Source organism: Ornithorhynchus anatinus, chromosome X5 (genome assembly GCF_004115215.2).
Source record: "Ornithorhynchus anatinus isolate Pmale09 chromosome X5, mOrnAna1.pri.v4, whole genome shotgun sequence".
Classification (NCBI taxonomy): Eukaryota; Metazoa; Chordata; class Mammalia; order Monotremata; family Ornithorhynchidae; genus Ornithorhynchus; species Ornithorhynchus anatinus.
In genome coordinates, this window is record NC_041753.1 from 4,418,042 (window position 1) to 4,434,041 (window position 16,000).

At 65.0% G+C, this 16,000-nt stretch overlaps 1 protein-coding gene and 1 pseudogene across 1 annotated transcript; both read left to right on the plus strand.

The window, feature by feature from the left end:
• The first annotated feature begins 1,117 nt into the window (after positions 1-1,117).
• Positions 1,118-14,988, plus strand: ADAMTSL4 (ADAMTS like 4). Its single transcript, XM_039910871.1, has 19 exons — positions 1,118-1,244; positions 3,243-3,345; positions 3,464-3,521; positions 4,044-4,231; positions 4,274-4,399; positions 5,222-5,981; positions 6,252-6,354; positions 7,395-7,531; positions 7,651-7,855; positions 9,087-9,259; positions 9,426-9,537; positions 9,647-9,832; positions 10,919-11,048; positions 11,353-11,557; positions 11,943-12,119; positions 12,509-12,721; positions 12,847-13,026; positions 13,842-13,986; positions 14,124-14,988. The coding sequence occupies exons 2-19, from the start codon at positions 3,332-3,334 to the stop codon at positions 14,264-14,266; spliced, it is 3,255 nt and encodes a 1,084-aa protein (XP_039766805.1). The 5' UTR covers positions 1,118-1,244; positions 3,243-3,331; the 3' UTR covers positions 14,267-14,988.
• Positions 8,070-8,177, plus strand: LOC114808621 (annotated as a pseudogene).
• Positions 14,989-16,000: the final 1,012 nt, after the last annotated feature.

Genomic DNA, 16,000 nt, shown 5'->3' on the forward strand with positions numbered 1-16,000 from the left:
GGAGGAGGAGGAAGAAGGAGCATCTCTCCCTCTCCCCCTTCCCGCTTCTCCCGGAAATCTAGGACCTTGTGGTGGGTCTGGGGTCTCTGGAATGTCCATCGTGTGGCCCCCGGCCCCATCTCCACCTCTCACTCCTGAAACTCAACAAAATTAATTTGTTGGGGCATATGAATTTCGTTTACGTGGCCCTGCGCCCCCGCTTCCCGCCGGGCGGCCCTCCCCTCTTCCCTGGGTGGGAGGCACGTCCCGGGAGGGAGGGGGGTCTTGGGATCTCTCTCTGTCTCTCTTTATCTCTGTCTCTCAGGCAGAGTGTGGTCGGTCCCCCCGCCTCCGGTTGTCCCCCCGCCCCCACCACACAGACACACACACACACATATGCCCCCCCCACGCCCCCCCCAAGCGGAAGCATCCTGGCCTAGTGAGTAGAGCCCTGGCCCGGGAGTCAGAAGGTCCTGGGGTCTCATCCGGGCTCCGCCACTCGTCTGCTACGTGACCTTGGTCAAGTCACCTCACTTCCCTAGGCCTCAGTTCCCTCAACTGTAAAATGGGGATGGAGACCGTGAGCCCCACGTGGGACGGGGCCTGTGTCCGACCCGATTTGCTTCTATCCACCCCACTGGATCCATAGTAAGCGCTTCACAGAGAAGCAGCGTGGCTTAGTGGCAGGAGCCCGGGCTTGGGAGTCAGGGGACGTGAGTTCTAATCCCGCCTCCGCCACTTGTCAGCCGGGTGACTGTGGGCAAGTCACTTCACTTCTCTGGGCCTCAGTGACCTCATCTGGAAAATGGGGGTGAAGCCTGGGAGCCCCACGTGGGAGCGGTGCTTGGCACATAGTAAGCGCTTAACAAATACCATCATTATTTATTATTAAGCCCAACCTCCCGCCCTCCCCGCCTCGACCTCCATCCCCTGGGGCAGACATGGGGATTCCCCCCCTCCCCACCTCCCAGCTTTCCCCGGCCTGTGGGGGGCAGGGGGGTGTCCGCGGGTCATCTTCGGGTCATCTTCGGGCTGGGCAGAGCCGGAGGGTCTCCGGCCGGGGCGGGGCGGTTCCTCGGGGGGCGGGACACCGGGGGGCGGGACGTGGGGGGGGAGGGGCTGGGGGCGGGGCCGCGGGCCGGAGCCGAGCGAGGTTCAATCCACGAGCCGAGCGGAGCCGGTCCAGGCCGGAGGCAGAGGGGTTAAGAGGCCGGACCGGACCGGACAGGACAGAACCGGACAGGACCGGGCCGCTACTGAACAGGGTAAGGAGCCCCGGTTGTCGCGCTCGTCCTCCCCCCGGCCCCTGCCCCGTCCCTCCCGGGCCCTGCGGCTTGGATCCGGACACTCGGACTCCTGGATCCTCGGACCGCGGGGGCGAGGCGGGAAGGGCCCCCCACCCCCCCGGGATGCGCTTCAGAGAGGCCCAGGACCCCAAAGTTCCCGGGGCAGAGACCCTCAGAGGAGCAGAGACACGCCCTTTACCCCCCACAACTGAGGTCCCAGTGTGTGTGTGAGGGTGTGTGCGTGTCCACCTGTCTCCCCCAGCCCAGAGGAGGGATGGGGGGGGGTCGGCCCTGCCCTTCCCGCCCCCTCCCCCCGCCGAGCCCTCCTATTTTCCTTCTCCGTCCCCGGGTCCTGGCCTGAAGTGGTAATCCGACCCCGGGGCACCGTGCCCGGCCCGAAGCCGGATAGAGGGCAGCTTGAACCTGGGGGGGGGGGCAGCCTGGGCCCGGGGGTGGGGCAGCCGGGCCCGGGACCAGGCCCTCTGTTCGGGCCGGGTGTCAGCACAGAGACCCTCCGCCAGGTCGTCGTCAGCGCTTAGAACAGTGCTTGGCACACAATAAGGGCCTAACAAAAACCATCCTCCTCATCCTCATCATCTCTCCAACGGGAAAGACCGGGAGGGAAAGGGTTTAAAAGACGGCACGTGGTTCCCGAAGCTCCGAGGCCCAGCCCGCTCTCCTCCTCCGCCGCCGCAGGTCCTGACCCGGAGAGGTCAAAGATCAGCGAGGGGAAGAGGGGCCGGGGGGCTTGGGCTGTTTCTCCGTCTCTCCACCATCTCTGTCTCTCCACCACCTCTGTCTCTCCCTGAGGTCCGTCTCTGCCGGCCCCTGTTTCTATCTCTGTCCCCGAGTGACCATCTCTCTGGATCTCCGCCTCCCTTGGCCATGGCAGGGGCGGGGAGGCCTAGTCAGGGAGAGGGTGGGGCCCGAAGGCGTCCAGAAAGGGCGTCAGGGCTGGCCGGAGCCCCGGGATTCACGTCAACCCCCCCCACCCCACCTCTCAGCCCCCCACCCCGCTTTCTCCTGGGAGCAGCCCGGACAGAGACACCGAGACAGAGACGCGTAGGGCCGGCAGAGACACGGAGAGATAGAGACGGTGACTGGGGCCAGCGGAGGCCTCCGGGGGACCGGACAGGGGACGGAGAGACGACCGGGAGAGACCCAGAGGCAGAGAACAGAGAGACGTGGAGACAGAGAGAGACACCCAGAGACACCCAGAGGCAAAAGTGGGGACCAGAGAGACACGGAGACACCCAAAGGAAGAGGAGAGACCGGAGAGACAGAGAGGGCACCCAGAAATAGAAGGGGGGCGGTGGGGAGGGGCTGGAGAGAGGAAGGAACATCATCTCCCCCCATCTCTGATTTCTGTCTCTCTGCAGCTGACTGTCTCTGACTACCTCATCTCTTTCCAGCTCTGTCTCCCTCTTGCGTCTTTTGGCTCTAGCAGAAACACGAAGTTTTTTGGGCTTTTTTTTTTTTTTTCCTGGAAAGCAGAGTAGAGGAGGTGGCAGTTGTGGAGGGGTGGAGGTGGGGTGGGGGAAGCTGAGATTACAGCGGGAGGGAGGGAGGCTAGACCCCAGGGAGGACCTCCAGCCAGGGGGAGAGGCCCGGGAGTGAGGGAGACCCGGAGAGTCTTCTCCTTCCTCGGAGATCCGCTCGGTGCAGGTGAAAGGAGACACCCCCCCCCGGCCCCCAGGGTTTGGGGCACAGAGGCAGAGGGGGGGACAGGATGGGAAGGGGTCGCGGGACCCCCCAGCGCTTTGCGTGCCAGGCCGGGGATGGGTTGGGGGGAGGGGGCCGGCGCTGGGGAGGAGAGAGCCAGAAATACCGGAGGCTCCAGATTAGGGAGGGGGATTAAGGCCGGAGGAAGGCTGGGGGCCTGAGGGAACCCGAGGGGGAGGGTCTGGGCGGCCACCAGAAGGGGGGGGAGACAGAGGGTGAGGGGGCCGCGGGGCTGAGACCCTCCTCTCCCGGCAGGCCTCCTCCCGGCAGGCCTCCAGGCCTCCCCTGGCCGTTGGCGCATGTTGGAATAGCAGGCCCCGCCCCGGGCCTCGACGAAGTGGACGATGGAGGCCGGCCGGTGAGGAGAGGGGGACCCGCATGGCGGCGGGGGGGGGGGGGGGGGGGGGGGGAGGGGGGAGCGGGGTGCTCCCCCATCCCCTGGGGCTGACTGTGCCCCCCTCGCCCCCCTCCCCCAGGCTCAGCCTGTCCTTAGCCCTCAGCTTGCTGCTCCCCCAGCTCTGCCTGGACCAGAAGGTGAGTGAGGGGTACGAGGTGGGGGGGGGGGGGGGGGGGGGGAGGTCCCTGGCCAAGCCCCTCCCCAGTTCCCTCCATCTCACTCCCCCCACTCTATTCTCCACTCCAATGACCTCCACCTCACCCCCCACCCAATTCTGCCTTCCACTGACCTCCACCTCACCCCCCCACCATTCTCCCCACCAGTTCCCTTCATCTCTCGCCCCCACCTCTTCTCCCCTCCAGTTCCCTCCACCTTCGAGCGCTTAGTCCAGCGCTCTGCACACAGTAAGCGCTCAGTAAATACAACTGAGTGAATCTCACGCCCCCAACTATTCTTCCCTCCGTTTCCTCCATCTCGTCCCCCCACCCTACTGTCCTCTCCAATGACCTCCATCTCGCCCTCCCACCCTATTCTCCCTTCCAGTTGCCTCTGTCCCCCCACATGCTCCCTTCGGCTGGGGGTCCTGACCGCCCCCCGGCCCCCTCCCCCTCCATCGTCCCCGGCCCCCCCGGCTCCTCCCTGCCTGTCGCCCTCCACAGATGGGCCCCCGCCGTTCGCGGCCGGCCCCTCCGCCGGAGGCCGGGGGCGTGGCGGGGGTCCCCGGGGGGTCCTGGGGCCCGTGGGAGCCGTGGGCTCCTTGCTCGCAGCCCTGCGGGCTCGGGGTGCAGCGCCGGGCCCGGACCTGCCGGCCGCCCCCCGCCCTGTCGGCGACCCCCGGCTTCCTCCCGCCCCCGCCGCCCGAGCCCCCGCCGCCCCCCGCCCGGGACCCCCGCGCCCCGGACGCCCTCCCCCTCTACAAGCCGCAGCCCCGGGAGAGGGGGCGGGGGAGGGGCGGGCCCCTGCCGCCCCCCCCGGGGACGGACCAGCTCCGAGAGACCCCTTCCGCCGCCCGAAGGTGAGACCGGTCTTGGCCGGGGGGGGGGCCGAGGGGCCGGGAATCTGGACGCCCAGCGTCGAGGTGGGGGGGGGGGGGGCTGGGAATGGAGGGGCGGGGCTGGGAATCTGGGAGCAGGGGTTGGAATGAGGGGGCGGGGCTGAGAGCAGGTCGTCTGGACGGATTGGAGAGATTCCCACCGGTATTAAACCTAACTTCGGCCCTCTTCGCTCCCCTGTCCTCTCCTTCCCTCCCCTTCCTTCCCATTTCTTCCCCTTCCTTCCCATTTCTTCCCTTTCCCTCCCCTTCCCTCCCCTTCACTTCCCTCTCCTTTCCTCCCCATCTTTCCCCTTCCCTCCAATTTCTTTCCCTTCCCTCCCCTTCCCTCTCCTTTCCTCCCCTTCTTTCCCCTTCCCTCCAATTTCTTTCCCTTCCCTCCCCTTCCCTTCCCTCTCCTTTCCTCCCCTTCTTTCCCCTTCCCTCCAATTTCTTTCCCTTCCCTCCCCTTCCCTTCCCTCTCCTTTTCTCCCCGTCTTTCCCCTTCCCTCCAATTTCTTTCCCTTCCCTCCCCTTCCCTTCCCTCTCCTTTCCTCCCCTTCTTTCCCCTTCCCTCCAATTTCTTTCCCTTCCCTCCCCTTCCCTTCCCTCTCCTTTTCTCCCCGTCTTTCCCCTTCCCTCCAATTTCTTCCCCTTCCCTTCCCTCCCATTTCTTTCCTTTCCCTCTCCTTCCCTCTCCTTCCCTCCCGTTTCTTCCCCTTCCCTCTCCTTCCTCCCCCCGCGACCCCACTTCCTCCCATCCCGATCCTTGGTTCCTTTCCCTTCCCTCCCCCTCGGTCTTCGCAGATCACGGGTGCGAGAGCCCATCAAACCGGGGATGTTTGGGTATGGGCGAGTCCCCTTCGCCCTGCCCCTGCACCGGCCCCGTCGACACCCCCGGAAGCCTCCGCCGGCCTCGCCTCCCCCGACCCTGGGGACTCGGGCTTCTGACGCCCAAGCCCCCGCGACGCGGCCCCCTCGCTCCTCCAGGACGGAGCCCCCGCAAACAGAGCCACCCCTCACCCAGCCCCCCGGGCCCGGACCGCCTGGCACGGAATCATTGCCGCCAAACCTCCTGCCACAAACCCACCCCCTCCGCTCCGAGCTGCCCCCTAAAACCCAGGCCCCCAAGACCCCACCTCCCAAAGCCCAGGCCCCCAGAGCCGAGCTCCCTCAGACGGCACCCCCAGAAAAAAAGCCCCCCCAGACGGCACCCTCCCGAGCCAAGCCCTCTCCGGTCCAGCCCCCCATCACCCCGTCCTTCAGGAATCCGACCCCCAAAACCATGCCAGCCCGGGCCCGCCTCCTGCAGGGGCCTCAGCAGGGAGGACGGCGGGCCCAGGGGCGGGAGGAGGAAGCAGTGTGGTCCGGGGGGCGGCCCTGGATGGCCCGGGGGGAGTCGAACCCCCCCAGCTCAGGTGACTGGCTGCCGCTGCTGAGCTCCGGCCTCCCCAGGCCCCCCGGTCACCCCGGCCCACCCGGGCCCCTCTGGAACCTGTTTGCCCCGGTCTCCTCTGCTGTTCTGTGCCCCGGGGAGAAGGAGCAGCTTCGAGCCTGCAGCCAGGAGGTGAATCTGATCTTGGGGACACCGGGAACCCCAGCTTTTTTTTCTCTCCCCCTCTTCCTGCAGCCCCCATCCCTCCCCTGACCCAGCCGCCCTCCCTTCGCCCTCCAGAACCCCGGCTCTCGGCCGTTTAGCTGGACCTTTGGCTCGGGGCTGAACTGGAGCACACCTCCCCTCTCAGCCACCCGCCCCGAGTCATTTCTCTCTCTCCCTTAACCCGCCGGGTGCCCCCCACCATCCCCCATCCCCAACCCCTCTCCCCGCCGCCCCCAGCCCTGCCCCCCGGACCGTCCGGACCCCCGGGCCCTGCAGTGTGCCGCCTTCAACCCGCAAGAGTTCATGGGGCGACGCTACGTGTGGGAACCTTTCACGGAGGGTGAGATTCAAACTCAGGCCCCGGCCCCGTGACCTCGCCCTCAGGGTGGTCCCGCTTTGGATTCTTCCCTTTTTCCTCCTCTGCCCCTGCCAGCTTCTCTTCTCTATCAACCGGGTTGCCTTAGACCTGCTTGGGGCACGTTTGCGTGTGCGTGCGGGGGGGTGCGGGTGCATCCGTCCGTCCGTCCGTCTGACCTCTGTCTGCTTCCTCCCCGCCGTCTCCCTGCCCTCTCCCCTCCGCAGTCTGGAGCTGCCTTCGTCCCCGGCCAGATAAGCCATGGGGGGGTGGGGGGGCAGGGCAGGCACAGATGGCTCTTTGTGTTGCCAGGGGCTGGGGGGGGGGGAAGGAGGGGGCGGGGGGGTGGGGAGTCCAGAAGGGGCTGGGGGGGTGGGGGCGGTGGTTGGGCGTCAGCTGCTGGAACAGAGTTTGGAAAGTGTGACTGACCGGGAGAGGGTGGGAGGGGGCAGCTGGGGGGGACGGAGGGGTCGGGCTGGGGTAGGAAGGGCAAAGGTCGGGGGGACCCCGGCCGCCCCTTAAAACGACCCCGCCGGCCTTCCCCGCCCCGAGCTGACCTCCTCTCCCCGGCTGTGGCGTTCTGCCCCCCCGGACTTTTGCTTGCCGTGCCGCAACCTCGCTTGACCCAGAAGTCCCCTGGCACCCCGCCCCCCCCCGCTGCCGTGACCCTGACATTGCCTCCCCCCTCCGCCCCCTCCCCGCCAACCCAGGGATTGCCCCACACGATCCCCGGGTGACCCCCCCCCGGCCCCCCAACCTCCCGTGACCCACCCCGGTGATCCCTTATGTCCATTTCCGTCATTTACTTATTCATATTCCTGTCGGTCTCCCCCTCCGGACTGGAAGCTCCCCGTGGGCAGGGAATGCGTCTGTTGTATTGGACTCTCCCGAGCGTTCAGTCCAGCGCTCTGCACACAGTGAGCGCTCGCTATCGACCGACCGACCGCCCGCCGGTCCTACGGATCCCCCTCGGTGCCCCCAGGGGTGACCCCTCCCTCCATCCTGTTGCCCTCCCCCGCCCCCAGTGCAGGGCTCCCAGCGCTGCGAGCTCAACTGCCGCCCCCGCGGCTTCCGCTTCTACGTCCGGCACACGGACACGGTCCAGGACGGGACGCCCTGTCACCCCGGGGCCGCGGACATCTGCGTGGCCGGCCGCTGTCTGGTGAGGGCCGGGCCGGCGGAGGGGGGCGGGAGACGGGATCCCGGGGTCGGAGCGGGGGCCGGACGGCCGTGGGGCGTCCTCCCCGCCGCCCCAACCCCGTCTCCCCCGCCCCGTCCCAGAGTCCCGGCTGCGATGGGCTCCTGGGGTCGGAGCGTCGTCCGGACACCTGTGGCGTGTGCGGGGGGGACGGCTCTTCCTGCCGCCTGGTGTCGGGGAACCTGACGGAGCCGGGGCAGCCCCTCGGCTACCAGAAGCTGCTGACCGTCCCGTCCGGGGCCACCCGGCTCCGCCTCGCCCAGCTCCGCCACACCAACAACTACCTCGGTGAGACCTCCCTCTTCACTCGCTCACTCGTTCATTCATTGTGGTACTTACTGAGCACTCACTGTGTGCAGAGCACTGTACTGAGCGCTCGGGAGAGGACGATACCGCAATAGATAGACGCGTTCCCTGCCCACGATGAGGTTACAGTCTAGACGGTTTACTTCCCCTGTCGTCGTCCCTTCCCCCGCCCCCGGGACCCCCCGGCCCCCCACCCTGAAAGGCGAGAAGGTTAGCATTCCCCTTGAGAAGGATGGAAGGGGTCTTAGTGGTCTTTACAAAACGTATATCTGGTTCGTTCATTCACTCACTCACTAGTATTTATTGAGCACTGACTGTGTGCAGAGCACTGTACTAAATGCTCGGGAGAGTACACTATAACAATAAACAAACACATTCCTTGCCCCCAACAAGTTTACGGATAAGGTTTTACCACCTATTTTGGGGCATCTAACCGAGTTTCTCCCCCTCTAGACTGTAAGCTCGTTGTGGGCCGGAGATTTGTCTGTTACAGTCGTCTCCCAAGCGCTTAGTATAGTGCTCGGCGCACAGTAAGCGCTCAATAAGTATGACCGACTGACTGACGGACCGACCCAGCTAGTTCCTCGATCCTTCCCCGGGCTCCCGCTGCCCCCGCAAACGCACATCAGTCAGTCAGTCAGTGAATAGTATTTATTGAGCACTTACTGTGTGCAGAGCACTGTACTAAGTGTTGGACACATTTCCTGCCCACAATGAGTTTTCCATCCCGACAGACATCAATAGAAATAAATAAATGAGGGATATGGACAAAAGCGGTTTGGGGTTGGGAAGGAGGATTCATTCGTTCAGTAGTATTTATTGAGTGCTTACTACGGGCAGAGCACTGTACTGAGCGCTTGGAATGTACAATTCAGCAAAAGATAGAAACAATCCCCGCCCAATAACGGGCTTACAGTCTAAATGGGGGAGACAGACAGCAAAGCAGAAGAGAAGAGAGCGGGAGAAGAGGAAAGGAGGGCTCAGTCGGGGAAGGCCTCTTGGAGGAGGTGAACCTTCAATAAGGCTTTGAAGGCCAGAGTCACAGGACACAGTCCGGGAGTACGGTGGGAGGGAGCGTGGTTAGACTAACCAACAACTGGGACGGGGTGGGGGTGATAAGATTGGAGGAAGCGGGAGTTGTCCCTTCCGTGGACCGGGGAGTCCCTCGGCCGAGGGAAGCCCGGGTGACCCCCGCCCTCTCCCCTCTTCTCAGCCCTGCGCGGCCCCGGGGGCAAATCCATCATCAACGGGAACTGGGCCGTGGACCCGCCCGGAAGCTACCCCGCGGGCGGGACCGTGTTCCGGTACCAGCGGCCGCCCCGGGAGGACGGGGCCGGAGAGAGCCTGACCGCCGAGGGGCCCACCACCCACCCCGTGGACGTCTATGTCAGTGGGGCCGACGGGGGGAGGACCGGGGGGGCCCGGAGGGCCGCAGGGGAGCGGGAAGGGGGCGGGAAGAGGTGTGCGGTGGGGACCGGGCCCGGTGAGTTGGCGGAGGAGAAGCCTCTCGCATCTGGTCCGAGTGACCGCCCGCTTCCGCTTCTTCCCCCAGATGATCTTCCAGGAGGAGAACTCGGGGGTCTCCTATCAGTACCTCATATCCTTGCCCCTCCCGGACCCCGGGGCCCCCCCAACGGAGACCCCCGGGCCCCGGCTCCAACCAGGCGAGTGTCCATCGTAACGGGGAGGGCGGGGGAGCCGGGAAAGGAGGGAGGACCTGGCTGGTGGTGGGAGGGGTCCAGGCCCTAAGCGCCTCCCTCACCCCACCCCCAGGAGCCTTGGCATTGAACTCCCGGCCTGGCCCGGCCCCCCGCCCGGCCCGGCCCCCGGGGATCCTGCAGCGGCAGGTCCGGATCCCGCCGCTGCCCGCCCCGCCTCTCCCGGGACCCCAGTTCGGGACACCGGCCGGCTACTGGAGACGATCAGGGCAGACCGACTGCTCCACCTCCTGTGGAAAAGGTTTGGACCCCTGCCCCGCCCCTTAACCCGAGACCCTCTGTTTTTATAATAGTAATAATAATAACATAGCAATAATTATGGTATTTGTTAAGCGTTCCCCACTTGCAGGATTCATCTCCTTTTTTTTTTTAATAGTATTTGTTAAGCGCTTACTATTTGTCAGGCACTGAACTAAGCGCTGAGGGGGTTACAAAATAGTCAGGTTGGACACAGTCTGTCTCGCGAGGGGCTCTCAGTCTTAATCCCCATTTTACAGATTCATTCATTCAACAGTATTTACTGAGCGCTGACTGTGTGCAGAGCACTGTACTAAGCACTTGGAATGTACAGTTCGGCAACAGATAGAGACAGTCCCTGCTCACTGGCGGGCTCACAGTCTAAACGGGGGAAGAGATGAGGAAACTGAGGCCCAGAGACGTGAACCCGAGTCCTCTGACTCCCAGACCCGAGTTCTATCCATTAGGCCACACTACTCTCCCGACCCCTGTTTATCAAACACCGTCAATCTCTACTATTTACTGAGCACAGTCCTAAACGCTTGGGAGAGCACTGTCCGGTCAGTGGCACCGATGTCCCTCCCCTCCGCTCGACCGTAAGCTCCTTGAGAACAGGAACTCTGTCTTCTAACTCTATTGTATCGTATTTTCCCAAGCGCTCATTACAGGGCTCTGCACACGGTAAGCGCTCAGTGCATGTCGATAATAATAACTGTGGCATTTTTTAAGCACTCACTACGTGCTGAACATTGAACTGAGCTCCGGGGTAGATACAAGGTGATTGAGATAGACACAGTCCCTATCCCTCATTAGGCTCACAGTCTTCATCTCCATTTACCAGATGAGGCTCAGGGAAGTGAAGTGACTTGCCCAAGCAGACAAATGGAGGCGGGATTAGAACCCGGATAGGCCCGGGCTCTATCCCCTCGGCCACACTGCTTTCCTCCGCCGCTAGACCACCGATCGACCGGTTGATCGATTGATTGAGGAGCCGATTTAAGGACGGAGGGAGAGGTTTACCCCGGGAGAGGGGCTGGGGAGGGTCGGGACAGACGGAGGGACCCAGGCTTCCCGCGTCCCCCCTCCGCAGGAGTCTGGAGCCCCGTGTTCCAGTGCACGTCCCGCCAAGGGAGGGAGGAGCTGGACGAGAGCGAGTGCGCTCCCAACCCCCGGCCACCCGCCACCCCGGAGTCCTGCCACGGGCCCCCGTGTCCACCATAGTGAGTCGCCCCACACGCCCCTGGCCTCCTCCTCCTCCCTCTCCCGGCCCCCGGGTGCCCTCCCCTCCACGGCCCCCCGCCCAAGGGAGCAGGGAAGGGCTGGGGCAGGGACGAGACGGGAGGGGGGCTGCTGGCTAGGGGGCCGGGGGTCTCTCCTGGCCTTGGGGGGAAGACTGGGGAGGGGAGCAGGAGGGCCGGTCAGGATCGGGTCAGACCTCTGATGGTTAACCGTCCCCCCTGCGTCTCGCCCCGTCCCCGCCACCCCGCGTGTCCGTGTGTCCGCCCGCCCGTGTGTGGGGCCCAGCTGGGAGACGGGCGAGTGGACACCCTGCAGCCGGTCGTGCGGGCCGGGCAGCCAGCACCGCCAGCTCCGCTGCCGCCAGGACTTCGGGGAGGGCAGCTCGTCCGTGCCGCCCCAGCGCTGTGCCCGCCTCGCCCCGCCCAACGCCACCCGTCCCTGCCAGCAGCGCCTCTGTGGGCACTGGGAGGTGCAGTCCACATGGAGCCAGGTCAGCCGGGCACTGGGCCCAGGGTTTGGGGACTGAGGGGGGAGCAGAGGGGCGGGGTGGGGGGGCTGCAGGGGGAAGGCTCTGAGGTCTAGATGAGGTCAGGGGCGGGGCCTTGAAGTCCGCAGGGGGTGGGACCTGGAGATTGGGGGCGGAGGGGCCTGGAGAGAAGCCCATAGGTCCGGAGAATTTGGGGGGCAGGGCCTGGAGGTCAGTGGGAGGTGGGACCTGGAGGTCAGTGGGGAAGGGGCCTGGAGGTCAGGAGGGGGTGGGTCCTCGAGGTCAGAAGCAGGTAGGGGCGGGGGGGTTGGCCCCGGAGGTCTGGAGGAGATTTAGGGCACAGGGGTGGGGGGTCCCACAGACACCCCCCACCCCTCCACACCCCCAGTGCTCGGTGCGTTGCGGGAAGGGCCTGCGGAGCCGCCAGGTTCGCTGCGTCAGTAACCAGGGCAACGAGGTGAGCGAGGCCGACTGCCGCCCCGGACCCCCCAGGCCCCCCAGCAGCCAGCCCTGCCACATGGGGCCCTGCGCCCACACCTGGTTCCACAGCGCCTGGAGCCCCAAGGTGGGACCCTCCCCCGCCCTCCCCCGACCCGCCAATCCAAACCCCTCATCTAGGCCCCATCTCTCCTAACCCCCCGCAATCCCTGACCCCTCCATGACCTCTGGGCCCCCCCCGTGACCCAGGATCCCAGCCCGCCCCCCCGGGTCCCCCCAACCTGCCTGCGGATCCCCAGTAATAATGATAATGGTATTTGTTAAGCGCTTACTATGTGCCAGGCACTGTACTAATCGCGGGGGTAGCCATGACCCACTGACGCCAGCCTCTCCAAACCTGAGCCCCCTCTCAACCACCGAACCTCTTCCCCCCCATGGTGCCCCCTCCCTCTCCCCCCGACGTCACGCCCCCTCCCCCCCTGACGGCCGGTCCGCTCTCGCTCCCCCCCACCGCAGTGCTCGGCCGACTGCGGGACGGGGATCCAGCGTCGCTCGGTGATCTGCCTGTGGAGCGGGGGCGCGGGGGAGGGCGAGGGGCCGGGGGGCGGCGGCGAGTGGGGGCCGGGGGAGGGGAGCTGCCCCCCCGCCAGCCGCCCCGCGGAGATGCGGGCCTGCAGCTCGGGACCCTGCCGGGACTCGCGGGTTTGGTTCGCCGGACCCTGGGGCGAGGTGAGCGGGGCAAGTGGGGGTGGGGAGGGGGTGACCGGGCCCGGGGGAGGGAGGGGTCCGTTGGTAGGACTCGAACTGAGGGCCTCATCCCCCCTCCCTCTCTCTTCGCCCCCACCCCCGCCCAGTGTTCGGTGGATTGCGGGCCCGGCAGCCAGCGGCGAGACGTGATCTGCGTGCGGAGGCGGGGGGCCGAGACCTCGGTGGTCCCCCCGGCCGAATGCTCCTCCCTGCCCCGGCCCCCCACCCTGCAGCCCTGCCATGGGGGAGACTGCACAGACCGCTGGTTCTCCACCGCCTGGAGCCCTGTGAGTGGGACCACCCCCCAACGCACCGGACCCCCATCCCATCCCGCCGCCGGCTGCTCGACCCAGCCCCCCCCAGCCTCCATCCCCTGGCCCACCCTCATGGGGGGGCTCTAGAGAAAGGGGTGCATCTCGCCCTGCCCCTGGCGTGGCCTAGGAGATGAAGCCCTGGTCTGAGAGTCAGAAGGACCTGGGTTCTAATCCCGGATCCGCCACCTGTCTGCTGGGTGACTTTAGGCAAGGCACTTCACTTGTCAGCTGTGTGACTGTGGGCAAGTCACTTAACTTCTCTGTGCCTCAGTTCCCTCATCTGTAAAATGGGGATTAAGTGTGAGCCCCACGTGGGACAACCTGATTCCCCTGTGTTTACCCCAGCGCTTAGAACAGTGCTCGGCACATAGTAAGCGCTTAACAAATACCAACATTATTATTATTATTATTATTATTCTCTGGGCCTCGGTTCCCTCATCTGTCCAGTGGGGATGAAGACCGTGAGCCCCCTGTGGGACAAGGGACCGTGTCCAACTTGATTAGCTTCTCCCTACCCCAGCGCTTAGAACAGTGCCCGGCACAAAGTAAGCGCTTAGCACATACCACACACACACACAGAAATTCCCCCGTTTCTCCCTCCGTAGCCCCCCTAGGTCTGATCTCCCTCCCACCCCCTTCCCCGAAGAATCCTCCTTCCTCCCGATCCCGCTCAGCCTTCCCCCGGCCCCCCGCCCACACCACCTCCATTCTCCCAGCCTCCCTCCCCACTCCCCACCCCGCGGGACCTGAGGTTTGACCCTCGGCCCCCGTCCCGGCCCTCTCGCTAGTGTTCGCGCTCCTGCCTGGGGGGCGTCCAGCTGAGGGAGGTCCAGTGCCTGACGGTCAACCGGACCCTGAGCGCCCGCTGCCCTCCCGCCCTCCGCCCGCCCCGCAGACAGTCCTGCAACAACCAACCCTGCAGCCAGCGTCCGGGTAAGGGCCCCGACCCCCGACCCGTCCTCCGGGGGAGGGCCGAGGCTGCGGGGGGAGGGGGGGGGGATCGTGGTCCCGGGTGGGGGGTGCCCAGAGCCCCGGAGGGACCCTCCTCACCACCCCGTCCCCCTCCCCAGATGACCGCTGCCAAGACTCGTCTCCGACCTGTTCCCTGGTGGTCCAGGCCCGCCTCTGCGTCTACCCCACCTACCAAGCGTCCTGCTGCCGCTCCTGCTCCCTCGCGCCGGCCCCGCCCCGGGGGACCCCCGAGCCGGGCTGAGAGGGGGCAGGGGGCAGAGACGCCCCCCTCGACACGCACCTTCCCGAGGCCCGACTCCCTCCATCTCCCCGCGTGTATCCTGGCACTGCGGCTCGAGGAGGGTCTAGGGGAGGGCAGGTGTGTTTGAGCCGTGGGGGGGGGGGGGGTAGGTCGCTTTAGGGGTGTGTGTGTGTGTCTTTGTGGGTAGAGAGTCGGGGGAGATTTCGGGATGAATCGGGAGGCGCCTGTGACGGGCGGAGATGGTTAGGAGCAGGGACGCTAACTTGGTGACGGCGGAAAGAGAGCAGGGATTTTAATGGGGCCTGTGGGGATGGAAAGGAGACAGGAGGCCAAATGCTAACGGGCCAGAAAGCTGCCATTCTGGGGTCTTTTCAACCCCCGTGGAGGGGGCCCTTGGGGATGCGAGTCTATGTGTGTTCACGTCCGTGTCCATCCAGGCAGGAGGTGTCCTCGCTGACGTTGGTTGAACCCCCGGAAATGTACTTCCCATTCCCCGAGACTTCCGAGGGGCCCCGGTCCCGGCCAGGCCGCCCTTCCCGCGCCCCGAAACTGTATTTGCCGTCCCCTGGGCCCCAGCTACGTCCCCCAGGCTCTGCCCCCCACCCCCACCCCGCCATTTGCCCGCCACACACCGTGTCCCTGGTGCTGGGGATGGGGGACGGGGAGCAGGTGGACTACATACATCCCACCCTCCCCACCCCCGACTTCTCCCAAGTCCCACCTCTGCCTCCACCCCGCCCTCCTCCCAGACTAATTTATTTTTTATTAAAAGATGAGTATGACACCGGCCCTCGTTCTTGTCCGCCGGGGACCCCAGCCAAGATCGGGAAAGGAGAATCGTGCCCGAGGGGTGTCGGGATCGGGGGTGGGGGGTGGGGAGGATGGTAAATCAGTCAGTTGTATTTATTGAGCGCTTACTGTGTGCAGAGCGCCGTATTAAGCGCTTGAGAGAGGACAGTATAACAGACACATTCCCTGCCCACAACGAGTTTACGGTCTAGAGGGGAAAGTCAGGGTCCTGGGTCCTGGGTTGGGGCGGGGAGGGGGCTTCAGGCCTCAAGTGTCCCAGAGTGGGGCTCAGCCCAGGATTTGGGAAGGGGAAGGGAGTGGTAAAGGTGACAGTTGGCAGGGAATGCGTCTTCCAACTCTGTTGTATTCTACTCTCCCAAAGGCTTAGTACAGTGCTCTGCACACAGTAAGCAGCTTGGCCTAGGGGATAGAGGGCGGGTCTGGGAGTCAGAAGGAACTGGTTCTAATCCTGGCTCCGCCGTGTGTCTACTGTGTGACCTCGGGTGAGTGGCTTCACTTCTCTGGGCCTCAGTTCCCTCATCTGTAAAATGGGGATAAAGACTGTGAGCCCCACAAGAGACATGGACTGTGTCCAACCTGATTAGCTCGTATCCATCCCAGTGCTTGGCACGCAGAGGGTGCTTAACACATGCCATTAGAAAAAAAAGAAGTAAGTTCTCGATAAATACCATTGACGATGGATGATGACGACGATGACGATGATGAAGGAGCGTGGCTTAGTGGGTAGAACACGGGCCTGGGAGACCGAAGGTCCTGGGTTCTAATCCTGGCTCCGCCGCTTGTCTGCTGTGTGACTTCGGGCAAGTCATTTCACTTCTCTGTGCCTCAGTTACCTCATCTGTAAAATGGGGATGAAGACTCTGAGCCCCAAGTGGGACAACCTGATCACCTTGCATCATCCCCAGCGCTTAGAACACTGCTTAG